The sequence below is a fragment of the Choloepus didactylus genome, chromosome 14 (genome assembly GCF_015220235.1).
Source record: "Choloepus didactylus isolate mChoDid1 chromosome 14, mChoDid1.pri, whole genome shotgun sequence".
NCBI classification, from domain to species: domain Eukaryota; kingdom Metazoa; phylum Chordata; class Mammalia; order Pilosa; family Megalonychidae; genus Choloepus; species Choloepus didactylus.
The window spans coordinates 25,107,808-25,121,628 of record NC_051320.1 but is presented as its reverse complement, the minus strand read 5'-3'; the positions used below and the strand labels follow the sequence as shown (position 1 = coordinate 25,121,628).

General features: G+C 35.8%; 1 protein-coding gene across 7 annotated transcripts in view; it reads right to left on the bottom strand.

The window, feature by feature from the left end:
• The window catches only part of C14H8orf34 (chromosome 14 C8orf34 homolog), a 480,113-nt gene that overhangs the window by 84,308 nt on the left and 381,984 nt on the right, over nt 1-13,821 (bottom strand). For all 7 annotated transcript variants that reach the window (XM_037803247.1, XM_037803243.1, XM_037803245.1 and 4 more), the window contains 2 exons: nt 7,997-8,082; nt 2,126-2,202 (listed from right to left, as the gene is read on the bottom strand). In XM_037803247.1, coding sequence (XP_037659175.1) covers nt 2,126-2,202; nt 7,997-8,082 — 163 coding nt within the window. The remainder of the gene's footprint in view (nt 1-2,125; nt 2,203-7,996; nt 8,083-13,821) is intronic.

Genomic DNA, 13,821 nt, shown 5'->3' with positions numbered 1-13,821 from the left:
GTAAAATTTACCTAAAATTGACAAATTCTTGCTCTGGGAAAGCACTACATGAGCACTGTGAAAAGAAAGCAAAAATTTTCAAGCCAGTTCAAAATCACTCAGAAAAAGTTTGACCAAATAAAGCTAGTTTTGTTTTCTCTTTCAGTTTTTAGGTATTACTAAGTAAGTCAGATACTATGGCGAGGATATATCTCCATTTTAGAAAGTGATTAGAAAATAATCTAATGGTATCTTTTTAGACATGGGGGAGAAATATGGGCTTTGATGGAATTCACAGCTGATAAAACAAACATTTGCAAAAAGTGATGAATGACAGTTTACCACAACCTGAATGATGACACTCCTTTATCATCATGAGATTATGGAGACATGCTGAAGTTTATAATTAGCACAAAGTAGCTTTAAAAGAAAAAGTTAATGCAGCCCTAGGTTATACTCAAAAATAGTAATATTCTTACCAAGCATATCCCATTATCCTCTCTGATGTGTGAACATAATTTGGAATGCTGGATTTGGCTGTCGCCTAGACCCACACTTTAGAGGAGCTCTGGCAAGTAAGAATATGTTCGGAGAGAGCATCAAAGGTACTGAACTCTTTGAAAACTAAACAATGTAAGAAATGGTTGAAAGGATTGTCTGTGTTTTGACTGAAAAAATATACGTCTCAAATGAGACATGCTAACATTGTCTAATATCTGAGGATCAGCATACTGGAAGAATTAGACTTACATTATTACTCTAGGAGTAGGAGTAGGACTAGGACCAATGGCTCCAAGTGGTTGTGAGGAATGGAAGAACATACCTAACAAATAAGAATAAACTGTTTCAAAAAAGAAACAGAAAGAACAAGGAATACCAAAGATGTCCAGTAGAAGGGAAAAATGACTAATGCTCAAATCCTGTCTTCCTGTTCTTGTAGCTTTGGGCCCTGGTCTAGTTACTTATCTTCTTTGAAGTTTTTTTTTTGCATCTATAAAATGAATATCCCTGCATTGGAGGGATGGAGGGCACTTCACAGAATGCTGAGTTAAGGGAGAGGAAGAACTGAACCAGATGGCTACCACAGGTCTTCCTATTTTTAAGGTTCAACCATTTGATGACTGACACATAACAGAAGAAAATACAATATTTTCAAGAATTATCGCTAACTAATTTCATTTATTCAAACATGTACAAAAATTTCTACCCTCATATACCCTATATTATAGTTGAAGGAGTCAGGCAATAAACAAAATAAATAAGTAAATTATATAATATATTAGATGCTGATAAACATTATATAGGAAAATATAAAATTTTAAATAGGCTTAGGAGAGTTTCAATGAGGTGACATATAAGCAAAAACACATGAAGTTCATTAGCGATTTTTTTTAATTAATTGCATTAAGAAGTCCATTAGAAAGGGTGGCTCCCTCAACCAAATCTTATAATTTAAATACTGTTCCAAATAATGCAATCTCACGAGAGAGGATAGTAGTATATGAACCTAGTCCAAATATTATGTTTAGGATCATCCAGAAGTCCATTAGTCATGTTTTTTGGCAACTTAGTGTCTTTTATAAACTTTATATTTAGAATTTACATATAGCTTTCAGTTTTTCTGTTTTTACTCTTTTAACATTGATTTGCATTAAAAAAAAATGTTAAACCTAATGGCTTTCTCGCAGTATACTCTATTCATGAGATACAGTTTAACAAGACTATCACAAGGGCTTCAAAACTGTAAATAACGTTTTTAAGTTACAAGTGAACTTCCAGATTATGCAAATCATTTGTTTTTCTATCAAGATACATACAGTTAAATTTATTGAAATTGAAGGTGGCAGCTCATAATACTTTACAATGTTCATTTGCACAAGTAAGCAACTAGCAACTCCAGACCTTTAGCTTTTCCCATCTCATTTAAGCCTTCTTCCCCAGTTGCTAGAAAGAGGTTAGTACAACCTTACCTTATACCTATAATAAAGCTGGCCACCTCCTACACTCATCTGACTACGGGAGAAATGTTGTACGCATATTTTTAAATATTCTTTAATTTAAAGAATGTTGTTTTCTATTCCTTCTAGACTGATTTCCCTATAAGTGATATATATTAGTTTTAGAGAAAAAAAATGAAAGTACTTACAGTTCCTGTTAATTTTGATGCTTTCTCAAATTCTTCACCCTCCTCCATTAGTGCTTCTTCAGTCCCGGGTAAAGAATCTATTTTAATAAAAAGAGTGAGTAACTTAGAGTCACATAATTGCTTAATTAGTTATCTAATATATAAACCTTTTGTGAGAAGAATGTAAAAGTGACTGAACTGGATTCTGAAAAAACATAGTATATGTGAGTTAAAACAGTGTATAGAAAGATATATATATATATATATATATATATATATATATATATTTTAGCTTAATGATAACTTATGAAAATGTGAGGTACATCTAATTTAGAAGAATATGGTGAAGCCAGGAATGTTCATGAGCCATAGATATCTTAGTTATTCAAATAAAGCAATCTTTTATTTTGGCATGTTATTGAGCTAATTGTTGAAACTTTAATGTCCATTTTCTGTTTTGTAACTTTTCTGTGTTTTACCTATTAACTCTTTTATTTGATGACATTAAGTATTATTTTGTGTTCTCTTTTTTAAATGGAATGGAAAATTCTGAAAAGTTCAGAGAAGGATGCCATTTATTAAATGGTGGTAGATTTTCCATTTTAATGTATCAAGCAAGAAGTCATGATTACTTAGCCTGAATAGATTGAGAGGTGGGTGAGCAGTAACTTTCAAATACATGAATGAAATGATGGTAACACTTTCTGTATGTCTGCTGAGTTAATAATTATAACAACAAAGGTTTATATGAGCTATAAGAAATTCTGCAATAAGGATAAAAATATGTAGTAGCTAATATACTCTGTACCAGAGACTATTACAGTCAGCTTCCCTTAGTTGAGTTTCAACTCCTTCTATTCAAGTGAAACATCAGTTAAGAGGAAGGTATTTTAAACCACTGGACACTTTTAAAATTGATCTCTTGTTTTTATTAATATTTGAGAGGGCCATATGGACCCCTAAAGAAGATTTTCCTTCAGCTCCAAGCATATATAAAGACATATTTTGCTGTTGCATAAAATGCATGATCTGGGAAGAAAATCAGAGCATTAAATCCTGTAAACCCTTAATGCCCACTGGAAACCAGGGAGACAATGGAAAGCTTAGTACAACTATATAATCGTAGTTGTCTGAAACATAGAACTCTCTCTTTATAATTCAAAATTTTACATTCAAGAAGAAAAGTTACTAAATTCCAGAGCACACAGTCTTTCCAGATGTAAATGTAGATTTCATGTTAGAACACTGTCTGCTTTCCATCGTAAAACTAACTTTTTTCGCCTACATTCTCAAGTTGTAGATAAATGTTAAAATTTTACATACCACCCCTCCAAACAGAACCTGGACATTAAGAAGGAGTGAATTCTACTTGATAATCAGGATAAATGACGAGAATCACTCCAAGTTCAAAAATATTACTCCATTTGGAAAGAATATTAGAACCCTTGTCTACTAAAACCCAGTTGTAAGTACTACAATAGATAGGTCCTTTAAATTAGATGTAAATTAAGCATAATTTAAGTCTTTCACGATTGAATTCTAGTCTACAAAACTGCGCAGCTTTAGGGTAGAAAGACAACTGTGACATGCTGCCAGAATATTTGAGAGATCACATATCTGATCATACAAAAATAAATAAATAAATGAATAAACAATTAAGTTGAATGAGCTCTGCTGAGTAGTCCAAATCTAGTGAGAGGCCTCCAATCTAACTGGTTAATAGACAGCATGAAAATAAAAGTGTAGTGTCTAATGTTTGCAGAGGTACACTCCTTTAATTTTTATTATTTTTTAAGTATTATGAGTACATTGCTTACTAACAATAATTGGTGGGTGCATATATACAAAACAAAGTTGCTGTTTACCCTGGAACAATTTTTTATAAGTATACATGATTTTCTCAAAATACAAGGACTAATTCTTCCAGATGTTTTTTTTTTTCCTCCTTAATCACAAAGGGGCAAAATGAGTCTCTACATTTGTAGAATATTAGAGGGTTTATCTAGCCTCTTCCTTTTAGAGAAGAAGAAGCTGAAGCATAGAAAGGTAAAGAAATTTTGTCGAAGTCTGGCAGGGTCAGATAACACTTGGACTAGAAACAACCTCTGAGGTTGATTGGGAAGGCTCGTAGGACCCTAGAAGTCTGTAGAGCTCATCATAATGCTTCATCCAACTTCTTCCTGTCATTATTTCTTACTCTGCTGCTTGTATTCAACACTTTTTTCATGCATAAAATTACACCGATTCATAGAAATATTTATGTTCACTGAGTCAAGTTCAGTGTGGATATGCAGTTGACATAAAAGTCACATTAGCACTTTTGGATAATGGCAATAATATCTAGTTATTGGATCTAGTTATTTGATTAACTTAAGGAAAGAATATACTAAATTGGAAACTCATATTTTGGAGTTTGCTGATTAGGTCTACAAATATTTGAATGTGAGCCCTGCAGGATATAAACACTTCAGGAAAGGAGCTTAAACTTAATGAATACATTTTTTCAGTGAATGCAAGTAAGTATAATCAACAACATATTTCTGATGCATTGTTTAATTACCCAGAAGTTTAAATCCCTACAATTCTCAGTAATTATATAAATGTGACTGCTGAAGGATATATATCTGCAGACTGGCAGACTGGAATAGTTTGATAGAATTAAACCAATTGATGGGTAAGTAGTTAAATAGCATCTTTCTCGTGTCTAGTTTTGGGCATTATGGAATGTAAAAAACACAGGAAAACCTCAAGGAGAATATAATCCAGTTGCAACAAGGAAAACAAACACACAAGAAGCAATTCAAGAATAATTAGGGGCTGAGAACAGGGGAAAATCGGTGTGGGCTGGAGGTAAGCAACATTTGAAAGAGACCTTAGAGCAGAGGATCTGAATGGGCAGGAGGAGAAAGAATGACTAGTCAGGGAAGAATGGCTGAAGTAAAGGCACAGTTATCAGAATTCCAGTGAGGAGAGGCCAGGCTAATTCCAGAAGCCAAGCATGTGCCAACAGATGGCCAGCCTGTGGTCTCCATGACACTAGTGATACATTGCTCAACTTTCATTATTGGTATATTTGAGCAATAACGTTGGATTGTAGACAGGAAAATGAATACATTGCACAACTGCTGCACTGTAGGAAACTGAACGAATTAAACCACACATAAAGGATAGATGAAACCAGTAGTGTGCTGTTAAACAATGGGAATTTACTGGCTCATGGTTTTCAGGCTAGGAGAAGTCTAGAATTGAGGCATCAGCAAGGCAATGCTTTCTCCCTGAAGACTGCAGCATTCTAGGGCTGTCTGCATGTGATTCCATGGTCCTTGGCTTTTCCATCACAAGGAAATGCACATGGCAGCATCTTCTTTCTCTTCTGGGTCCTGTTGACTTCCAGCTTCTGGCTACTCCCTATGGTTTCTCCCTTTGTAAGGCCTCCAGTAAGAGGATTAAGACCCATCCTGATTCAGTTGGGTCACACCTTAACTGAAATAACCTTATCAAAAGGTCCTATTTACAATGGGTTCAGACCCACAGGAAACTTAAGAACAAGTTTTTCTGGGGTACACAGCTCCAAGCCACTACACAGTGTTACAGGTCTATCATGAGGGTATGGCCCATCACCAAGTACTACAATAGACTTGTATGGATGTGTGTATAATTATTATCATTTGTCTTATTGTGCTACACTGGCACAGATTTATGTTCCCATATTACTTTATTTTTCAATGTTTATTGGGTAATATTTGACATATAAAAAGAATATATGTAATATATATTTAAGTTACAAAACACAATAATAAAATAAATGCCCCAAACCCACCTCCTAACTTAAGAATTAGACCACTTCCAAGAATCTTCGTATACCTGTGGCCGCTTTCCCTCTCCCATCCCTCCGCTTCCCCTTCCTCCTGGATATAACAGCCACCAGTTTGGGTCTATCATTTCCTTCTTTAAATATGATTTTATCACTTACATATGTTTGCTGAAGAACATACTGTTAAGATTTTCTTTTCTTTTTTTTTTTGAGTTTTATAAAACAGGCATACTGTGTCTTTCATTTAGTCCATCAACATTACATTTGTAAGACTCATTCAGGGCTGAGCTGCAATTTGCTCATATCAGATTGGCTGAACCTCTGAGTTGAGTGATGTCAGGTCGGTAGCTTGAAATCGGCCACGGTGGGAGTACTTACCCCGCAGAAATCATCAATTCATACAAATCAGGGCTTTCATTTTCAAAGAACCAAACATTTAACGGCACACTACTGGTTTCATCAGTCCTATGAGTGTAGTTAAAATTCATTCAGTTTCCCTACAGTGTAACAAAAAATGTGCAATGTATTCATTTTCTTTCTACAAACATAAGTAATTTTTCTAATACAATGCTGATGTAAACACGGTTGTTCACATTTCCTTGTACCTGAGCTATTTACCTAGAAGTGAGTTTCTGGGTTTTAGGTTATACAACTGTTCAACATTTTAAAATAATGGAAAACTGTTTCCCAAAATTGTTTGCACCCCACTAGTAGCAAGTGACTTTCCTTAAATCTATGTCTTCACCAGCATTTGATTTTGTAAGCTTTCTAATTAGGCCAAAAAAAAATGGTTATAAAAACTGCATCTTATAGTGGTCTTAATTTGCTTTTCCTGATTACTAGGATAATTAAGCATTTTTCATATCCTCATTGACAATTTGTGTTTCCTCTTCTGTCACATGTTTATATATTTTGTCTATTTTTCTATTGGTTTGTTGATCTTTCCTTGATTCAGTTTTAGTAGTTCTTTATATATTCTAAATATTAATTTTGAACAGTGACATCAGTTGCAAATGTAATCTTCCTTTTAGTGACTTGTATATTCATTTTTTTCTGGTATCTTTTGATTATTTTCTACAGTTTAATTATTCAGTTATTTTTTTGTGGTTAGGAATTTTTGCATCTTCTTTACGATGTCTTTCTCTATCCAGAAATAAGGAAAATATTTTCCTATAATTCCTCTTCTAATTATCCCAATTGGATGTGCTGACTGCTTCTTCCCAGAACACTGACTGAAGAACAGATGATGTGTTTCAGCTGTCATCTTAGTGCCATTAATCATTTCATTTACTCATTTATTTATTCAGGAAATGTTTTGGCGTGCTCTGGCATGAACTTCATAGGCTTAGTTAAGGAGTTTGAGTTTTGTTCTCTAGAAAATGGGGGTGAAATGAGCAGCTTTATTTTTAGAAAGAAAAAATGAATGGAAGAGGGGTGCAATAGTGCAAGAGGGACCTACCTAGAAGACAAAGAAACAGAAGAGCCCAGAACAAGGCAGTGGCAGGGAAGAGGAAGAGGAGGGAGGAGGGTAGATCAGAGAGGACATTCTGAAGGGACACTGGCAGGACTGGGTGACCAACCTAATATAGGGATGAGGGAGAGGGAGGAAGTCAAGTGCGATATTCAGATTTCTGCCCATGAAGACTGCATGGATGTGAGGATGAGAAGAGGGGGCATAGCAGGTTTCAAGGGCCACATAATGAGTTCCATTTTCAGGAGATCCGGCAGGCCATGAAGAACTTGAAAAATAATATGGAACTAGTGACACCGTTTTGAGAGTAGCCAACATAAAAGTTGACCCGTTTGTCCCTTCAACAGGCACATACGTTGAGAGGCTGGTCTTCAGCAACCTCTCTTCCAGCTTCCTTTCCTCTCCGCCCTTAACCACATGACTCACACAGCCTGACCAAGGTGCTGGTGGTAGATATGAAACCAGCAGCTGTGGGTGATTTGGTGGCCAGGGAAGATTTTAGTTTAGTTTTATTTTTGTTTTTGTTTTTCTTTTATCTTCAGCTGCCACAAAAACGACAAGGACTACTGTTAAAATTTACCCAAAGAATCTGGGATTTAAAACTTACCCAAAGAATCGGGGATTATTTCATCTGGAGAATGAAGTAATTGTGATGTTTCTTCTGTCCTTTCAGCCAGGTTGTCTCCTTGAAGCCTAAATAATTAAAAATGGTCATTGAAATCTCTAACAATGCTTATTTATGAATTACAAACTATATAGTATTGGAGACACAACTGTGAAATTCTAGACTATACTTAGACCTGCTTCTTCAAGGTAAAAAAAAAAAAAGTTTACTAAAGCTATTTAAAAATATTTTTAAGGAAAACTATTCTCTTTTCTCTTGTATACATGGGACGACTGGTCTAGATAGTATCTGTTTTACTTCTTAGCCTGACTAGATGAAGGATAATAAGCAAACATTTTTACTGAAAAGGGGAACTGGGCAAAAGGAAAGCAATGTTCTAACACAGCACGCTCACCTAAGGTTTGAGTCCAGGAGGCCTGAGAGGATTTTCATGATTACACAGAGATTTATCAAACATAATTCTTAAAATCATGATTATTACTCAGCAGATCTGAGTATAAGGGCCTGCAAGTCAAGATAAGTCTCAACATAATAACTGGGACTGCTCTGGGAGAGGAGGATAGTGTAGGTGATTTTGCTTCTGAGTCTCCATATCCTCATCACTGCTGTGAGAAAGGTGGACTGGCAAGATCCAGTTCAAACAGTTTGGGTTTATTTTACTTTCTGAAACTACATTACAGAAGGAGGTAGAGCTTAGCAATAAATGTTTTAAACTCTGTCCTAAAAACAGCAAGATAAAAGATACCTCTGCTAACACTGGAGGATAATATACGTATTAAACAATCTAGAGGGTGCAAGTTTCTACGTATGTCACTTCTTCTCCTGTATTTAGTTGATGGCAATTGCCCATATAAGGGAGTATTAATAAATGCATAGCAAAAAGCATTAACATTTTTAAAAACATAAATTCAAGTACAATTCATAACTGTAGCAGGCTCAAAAGTTATAATTTCCAATTATTGCCTACCTTTACTTTTATATACCACAATGGCATCACATAATAAGTTGCATCTGACTTTTATAAATTGAAGTACATATGCATGTCTCTTTATTTTTATAAATATTGAAAATCATATTCGCACATTCTCTTTTAATTGTAAATTCTGCACGCCTCTGTATGTATCATGCTTATATTTATACTTACGTATTACCTTCTATACACGAAACCATATTGACTGTATTATATGAACTAATTAAAGAAATCTCAAGGGTAATTTCCTGAGAGTCATAACACTTTTTAGTCAAATATGTATTGTTTTATACTTTTTAATGATTACTTTAAATTTTTACTTTGAAAAATGATACCACTCTTAAATGAATGAATTAGCCACATGCTTTTCAAATCTTCCTAGTATTTCTTGTATTTCTTTATTTTATTTACTTCCAACAAGTAGGGGAGCTATTTCAATAATCAGCAATATCAGCTATTGTTTTTGAATTCTCTTTGTCTAGGACCATTTTGTCAAAATTATCAAAGAGAGAAATTTTGTAGGAACCTGAAGTACTGAAATATGTAAATAAAAGTTATTATTTAAAAAATCACAATTAGCTCCCACACACTTGGGTATTTAACATTAGATTAAAAACCTTAATGGAAAATAAATCTCCAACAAAGGCAGAAAGAAACAAGGAAGAAAGAGTTCTGTCATATTTTTTTTTTGCTCCTTGCATGCTTCAGCAAAACCAAATATTTAGTCAGCATTTATTAATATGCTAAATAATAAGCCAAATGTAGTAGAGATGCAAAGAAATTATGACTGTCCCTGATTTTAGGGAGTTCTCAATTTAGTTGAGCTGAAAAGACAAATGGTCTTTAAAAACAACCCAACAAACTGGGTGGCCTCTGAGATGCCATGAAGCTGGCTCATCTTTGTCCAAACACTGCCCTCCAGATACCTTAAGGTTGAGTTTGCCGTGACTTGGCACCAATTCATTGAGGAATGCTTCACATCCCTGCTATCCGTGAGTGCTCTGCCAATGTTTCCCAAACCATAATCCACACAGCACTCCTCCTGTAAGAGGTTAACAGATGCTATGCAAACAGGAGTTGTGTGGGCAAGTCCGGGAAATACAGTTTAATAAAAATTAAATCATTTTTTCCCCTTCCTTTTTTACCTCAAGAGTTTCACTCCTACTCCTACACCCAAACCTTTTCTCTTTGCTTTCTAAAACCCTGCATCCATATTAAACAAACTCCCCTACATTCTCAGCCACCAAACAGAATGTTTCCTGTTCCTCCTTGTCATAAACAAAATCCTTCTCTCCTCCAAAAATATTACATCCCCAGTTCAATACAGGCTGTTTGATCCTTCACCATACCTAACACAGGAAAATATATAACCATTCTTCTCTTGGCCTGTGAATACTTTTCTCAGGTTCGAAATTTCCTTCTCCAATTTAAGGGTCAATATTGCGTGAGTAATTCTTATGTTCATATGTATCTATCCCGTCACCTCAAAGACCCTCCACCCCATCAAGATGGGGGATTTTCGCTTCCATGTTACCCTCTCGACCCCAAGACCAGACAACTCAGAACTGCTCCACATCACAAATCTTTAGCTCCAGTTTTCTGGCAACAAAACTTTCAGGTTTCTCGCAATCTCCTCTCCTTAACATGCTCTCTTCAGTGAAACATAGACCCTTCAGCTTCTTGATCCCTCTATTCTCTCAAGAGTATCTGGCCTCTCCTCGATTCCTTTCCATCCCTCCTCATCCAGGGTTGCAATGTCTCATCAGCAACATCCTTCCTGTTCAAGAAAACCCCAATCCTGTAATCTTCCATCATTCCCCTGCATATGTGCAGCTGAACAATACTGGAGAAAGTCACAACACTCTTGGAGTAGTGTGAGTACAAATTCACGGTCTCCAAATTTAAACTTCGGCAGCTTGATTGTCTTTCTTCCATGCTTTTCCAGATCTATTCAAAAGTATCAAGCCTCTCCTATGTCCCAAGAAAAATTATGTAGTCAGGAATAAAGACCTTCAAATCTCTCTCACCCACCAGCCACAGAATTATCTGTACCCCAGCCCATAGTCACCAGTTTTTCAATTCACAGAAGGTGAGAGGACCTATCTTCTATTTAAAGTTAGCCTCTCTATTAGGCTAGTGATTTGGATCCCATCCTCTTGTCTTCCTCATTATCACCACCACCTTCCATTCTGTTCATCTCCACTGGTCATTTCCCACAGCATATAAACAAGCACATTTCTCCTTCATTCTTAAAAACAAAACAAAACAAAACAAAACTTCCCATTGTAATATAAAACAGCTCGTTCATTCCTTTTTGTGCCAAACTTCTTAAATATTCTTCATTCAATGCCTTTACTTCCACAGTTTTCATTCACCCTTCAACTTATTTTAATTTAGCTTCTGTCTCCACCACACTGAGAAAACTACTTAAACTATACACCATGACTGCATGATCTTATAACTGGAAAATGCAAAGGAAACTTCTCAGACCTGGTCTTTAACTGACTTTCAGCTGCGCTTCATACTGAATATCTGCTCAGTCTTGAGACTATCCTTCCTTGTCTTCTGTGGCACTTCTCTGTCTTGGATCTCTGCCCGTCTTTATGAATATACCTTCTCAGTCTCCTGTACAAGGCTCTTCTTTCTTTGCAGGCCCTTAAAATATCGTTTCCCCCCATCAGTTCTGTCCATGGTCCTTCTTTTCTCACTCTGCACCATCTCCCTGAATCATCTTATCAATCTATGGCTTTAACCACATATAGGTTGAGGTTTTTCAAATCTTTGTTTTTAGCTCTCAGCTCGATTGGTGTACCCAAATTCCTGCAGGACATTTTACTTGGATGTAAATAAGGATCTCAATGGCAAATGTCCAAAAGCAAACTCATCTTCATCATCATCCAACACCTCACTGCCCATGGGTAGTCAATCTCAATCTTGTTGATTATACTTCCTGTAGACATTAAATCCATTATTTCTTCTTTATACTTCTATGTAGTTTTACTGCTCATCTTGATTTGTCTGGATTGTTATATAGTTTCCTCACTGATATCCACCTTTAGAGTCTTGTCCTCCAAAAATCCATTTTTGACATGACTACTAGAATGTTCTTAAATCAAATCCAGCCATATAACTGCCATGCTTGAAACATTTTGGTTGAACAGGTCTTCACAAGGGTATATATATCTGGGTCCTTGAACAGGTTTTAGGAGATTCACAGACAAATAATTGAAATGAAAAAAAATTGTGGTGGATGTGCTCTTATTTGGAGAGAGTCAATAATTTCAGCCACATTCTCAAAATGATCCTTGACCCAAAATAATTTAAGAACTACCATTTTTATTTGCTTTCCTTCACCTTCAAGGTGAATTACAATTTCCTTGACAAGTTATTTGAGTCTCTGTTGCACAACCCTACCTGCCTCTGCAAACACTCACCTTTTTTGGATATTTCACCATGGCTTTTTATGCTTCAGAAACTCAAAACTGCATTCATTTTTTGCATATATCTTGTCATTAAGCCTCTATATCCACGCATCTAGGAGAATTTACTTTTACCCTTTTTATTTTGGCTTAGTCCTACTTTTTTATTCTAGATTCCCTTCTTTTCAGAAGCCTTCGCTCCTGTGTAAATCTTTACCATAACTCTTATTTTATTCTATTTTCACTGTCTGTTTAGATGTCTGTGTTTGTCAACAAACTGCAGGCACTTAAAGGCAAGAATCTGGTTTTTTATATTTTTATGTTTTAGCTTATATCTAGTTTAGTACTTTGTAAGCTTTACAGGGGACTTGAAAGTATTTTTAAGTGATTGTCTCACCTTGGAGATAAGGAAAGGCAAATGGGACCCAACCTATGTAAAGAGACTTTTCCACAGAACACTATAGTTATGATTATATTCCTTTGAACAATGGTAAATATCATCCTGTGTATCTTTAGGATTAAGTAGCCTGTTTTACTCAAATGTAGTGCCTGAGACAGAAGCATGGGTGTGAGTAGCTTATTGGGGAGTATATGCCAAGGGGCAGAGATGAAGAACAGGGGACTGAAACATGAAAAGAGGGAAAGTCAATACAAGAATGTGTTACTGAGTCAGCCCCGCTACAGGTGGCTGCTGAGGAACCTTATTAAATGTGTCAACTGAAGGATAAAAGGGGAAAGCATTTTTTCATCAACTCCTAGTCAAGGATGGTCCATGGGCACTGATATCCCTGAACTTTCGAGTTTCTATATATTAGTGTTGAGTGATTCTCACTGGCCATCCCAGGCCAGGAAATAAAATGTAAAAGGTATCAGCGAGAGGGGAGATGTTGAAAGTTGCACCTACACAAAGCTGGCTGCCAAAACCAAAAGCAGCTTTGTGCAGAACTGATTGCCTATTAAGAGGTGGGGCAGAGAGTATTTTAAGTGGGGTACAAGTGGTGCCTCATAATTACAACAAATGTGTTTGGCTTTAAAATAAATGAATCATATTTAATTTTATACTGACCAGTAAGACCTGGTTAGTTGAAGTGCTAAGTTATAAATATCAGTAAACTCACTTTCAGAGTTTTTGAGCCAATAATCACCTTCTACTTGCTCTCTCTTAATAGTGAATAAGCCAATGAAAGTTGTATCTACCAAGACTACTTGAGTGTCTGTTGCAGAGCCTATCATAGCACCTATCACAATATATGTGATCAATAAATATTTGTTAAATAAATGCGGCTGAAAAAGGCACTGGGCTTGCAAAATAGCTTTAAGGAAGATGGATGTGTCAAGGGAAGAGATTGGAGCTCATTCAGGGTATTGGTAGCTGTAGCAGTGATCCAAATTTTGCCTGTTTGGTGATGGCTTGGGCT